Here is a 2,669-nt window from a genome sequence, read left to right on the forward strand (position 1 = left end):
TAAATTCAAATAATTAAGTTAAGTGCTAAATAAGTAATAATCTGATGAAACAAATAAAGCTCTTAGAATTCAAGGACATACAAAACAATTTTGTAGTCCTATACAATCTTAATTTCAATTTCAGAAAGGCTGTTCACCTTGTTGACAGCACCAACCAATTTGTGCTGTAGGCAAGGGCTGGAATCAAAGAGGTTCACTTTTTACCTTTCAATCCTGTTGATAAGAGAACTACTCTGACTTACATTCATGCAGATGGAAACTGGCACCGTGCAAGCAAAGACACTCCGAAGCAGGTAACAATTTTTAGTTTGTTCATGATTTGTGAGAGGTTCTGGCTTGTTCCATTGATGCTGATATGATATTCTTTGTTATGATGAATAGATCATGAACTTATGTAATCTAAGGAATGATGTTAAGAAGAAGGTTCATGCCATTAGTGACAAGTTTGCCGAAAGAGGCCTTCGTTCCCTAGCCGTTTCAAGACAGGTTCTTACAGTAAAGTCTTCATGTTTTAATTTTTCTGTACATGTTCCCAAGTTTCTTGTAAATAATAATAATAAAGACAATCTGAATCTGAAGCATCTTCTCTGCTACTGCTGGAAGTTCTTGAGAAAAGCAAGGACAACCCTGGAGCTTTATGGCCCTTTATATATGCAACTTTTTTACACTTACATTGTGGTCTATACTCTATACATCCACTGAATCTAGCTGCGATGACATACATGGAAACTCCATTAGAATCAAGTGCAAACAATCATCTTAAACCCAAAGAAGAAGAGAAGAAAGAAGAAGACATCTTGAGTCTTGCCATGGAAATGCTGGGTTTGAATGTGGTTCCACTGGCGGTGAATTCAGCTGTTGAGCTTGGTGTGTTTGACACCATAGCCAAAGCTGGTGAAGGTGCCATGCTCTCTGCAAAGGAAATTGCGTCTCAGATTGGGAGCAACAACCCAGAAGCACCTCACATGCTAGATCACTTTCTTAAGTTGTTGGCAAGTCACTCTCTCCTTTGTTGCTCTGTTTCCCAACAAGATCATAGTCACAGACTCTACAGCCTCTCCCCTCGCTCCAAGTATTTTGTCACCGATGCCGATGATGGCAGCTCGTTGGGACCAACCTTTGCTTTGCTTCTCGACAATGTCTTCTACCAAAGCTGGTCACACTTTTCTCTCTGTTAACATTAAAATAAATAAATAAACAAATTGCTATCAGATCAGTTCTATTCTCTTTTTTTTAACTCTATCTTCTTATGCACTGGTTCAGGACGGAAGTGAAAAGAGCAATTATGGAAGGTGGAATTCCATTCAACAGGGTTTATGGCATGCATGCCTTTGAGTATCCAGGCTAGATCAAAGGTTCAATTAGGTGTTCAACAAAGCTATGGTAAATTCCACCAATCTATTTTTCTCTCACTCTATATGCTCATTGAAATTGTATAGTATCTAACTCTAATAATAGGAATTTCCTGTTATTAGTTTTTTTAGTTCAGTATATTTTTGTAGTTAAAATAAGAATGTGAAGATGGTTGTTGATTGTTTCTATAGGATTGATGTTACAGAATTTCCTCTTAACTTCAAAAAGTGAAGATGCCGATATGAAGCTTATCGATTTCAGTTTATCGGATTTCATCTGGACAGATGACAATAAATGCGCTATTTATTGATGCTTACATTTGCATAATACTCCTATTGTGATGTGCATTAAATGCTTTTAAAAATTTGTCAAAGACTAATAACCGAATAATTATTTTTTATATACCACTAACATAATTAAAGTGTCTTATATATAGCCATTATTTTATCTTGAGTGATTTATGATTTATACTTACTACTTGGGAGATGATATAATTGGTGTAAAAACAAATGACAGTAGAAAATATCACAATATATATGTCAAAAATCTTGAGAGTAGCAATTTATGCTTAGACGCCTAATTGTATGTTGGGAAGATATATTAGTTGACTAGTTGTGCTACTTGTTAAGCAACTGCGTTTAGTTGTAGAGACTAAACAAAAATAGAGAAACGCAATGTCTTTGAAGAAAAAAATAACATGAATGAATTTATTAAATAATAAAAATCCTAGATTTTCTTACATGACTTCTAAGGTTGGGGAAGTAGGAATAATGATAGAAGAACAAACCATAATTCAGTGGAGATATGACATGAACTTATTGTAAAGTGTATGCTTAGCATGTGTAAAGTACTTTAGATTCGAAACTGGTCTTTCTTAATTTTTCATTAATGTGTATTGACTACAGACGAACGACTAAATGACATTGCTGGAAGTGCATATTATGTTGCACCAGAGGTACTTCACAGGTCATATAGTGTGGAAGCAGAAATATGGAACCAGAGGTACTCTGGATCGAGCAATAAAGCTGTGTAATCTTTTTTTGATAGAAATTTTATGTATTAAGAGTTATATGTTAAAGAGATTTATAATTAAAAAATCATGTTATGTTAGATACTTTATTTGTATAGGGGTTATTACTTTTGATTTTCAATACTAAAAAATCATATATTATGTTTAATACTTTGTTTATGAGTTATTTAATATTATGTTCATGAGTATTGATTTTTTATTATTGAGAAATTTTAATAAAAAAGTTATGTTTAACGCGATAAAAATATTGGTTCAAATTGTCTTTTGAAACAATTAAAAAATGTTA

At 33.4% G+C, this 2,669-nt stretch overlaps 1 protein-coding gene across 1 annotated transcript; it reads left to right on the top strand.

Moving 5' to 3' along the window:
• The first annotated feature begins 667 nt into the window (after nt 1-667).
• LOC107479743 (anthranilate N-methyltransferase-like) lies at nt 668-2,386 on the top strand. Its single transcript, XM_052258368.1, is given in 5 exon segments — nt 668-1,156; nt 1,264-1,340; nt 1,343-1,400; nt 1,512-1,534; nt 2,259-2,386. Coding segments are annotated over 5 exon segments (729 nt in total). The 5' UTR covers nt 668-713.
• The last annotated feature ends 283 nt before the right edge of the window (nt 2,387-2,669 follow it).

The sequence above is a fragment of the Arachis duranensis genome, chromosome 3 (genome assembly GCF_000817695.3).
Source record: "Arachis duranensis cultivar V14167 chromosome 3, aradu.V14167.gnm2.J7QH, whole genome shotgun sequence".
NCBI classification, from domain to species: Eukaryota; Viridiplantae; Streptophyta; class Magnoliopsida; order Fabales; family Fabaceae; genus Arachis; species Arachis duranensis.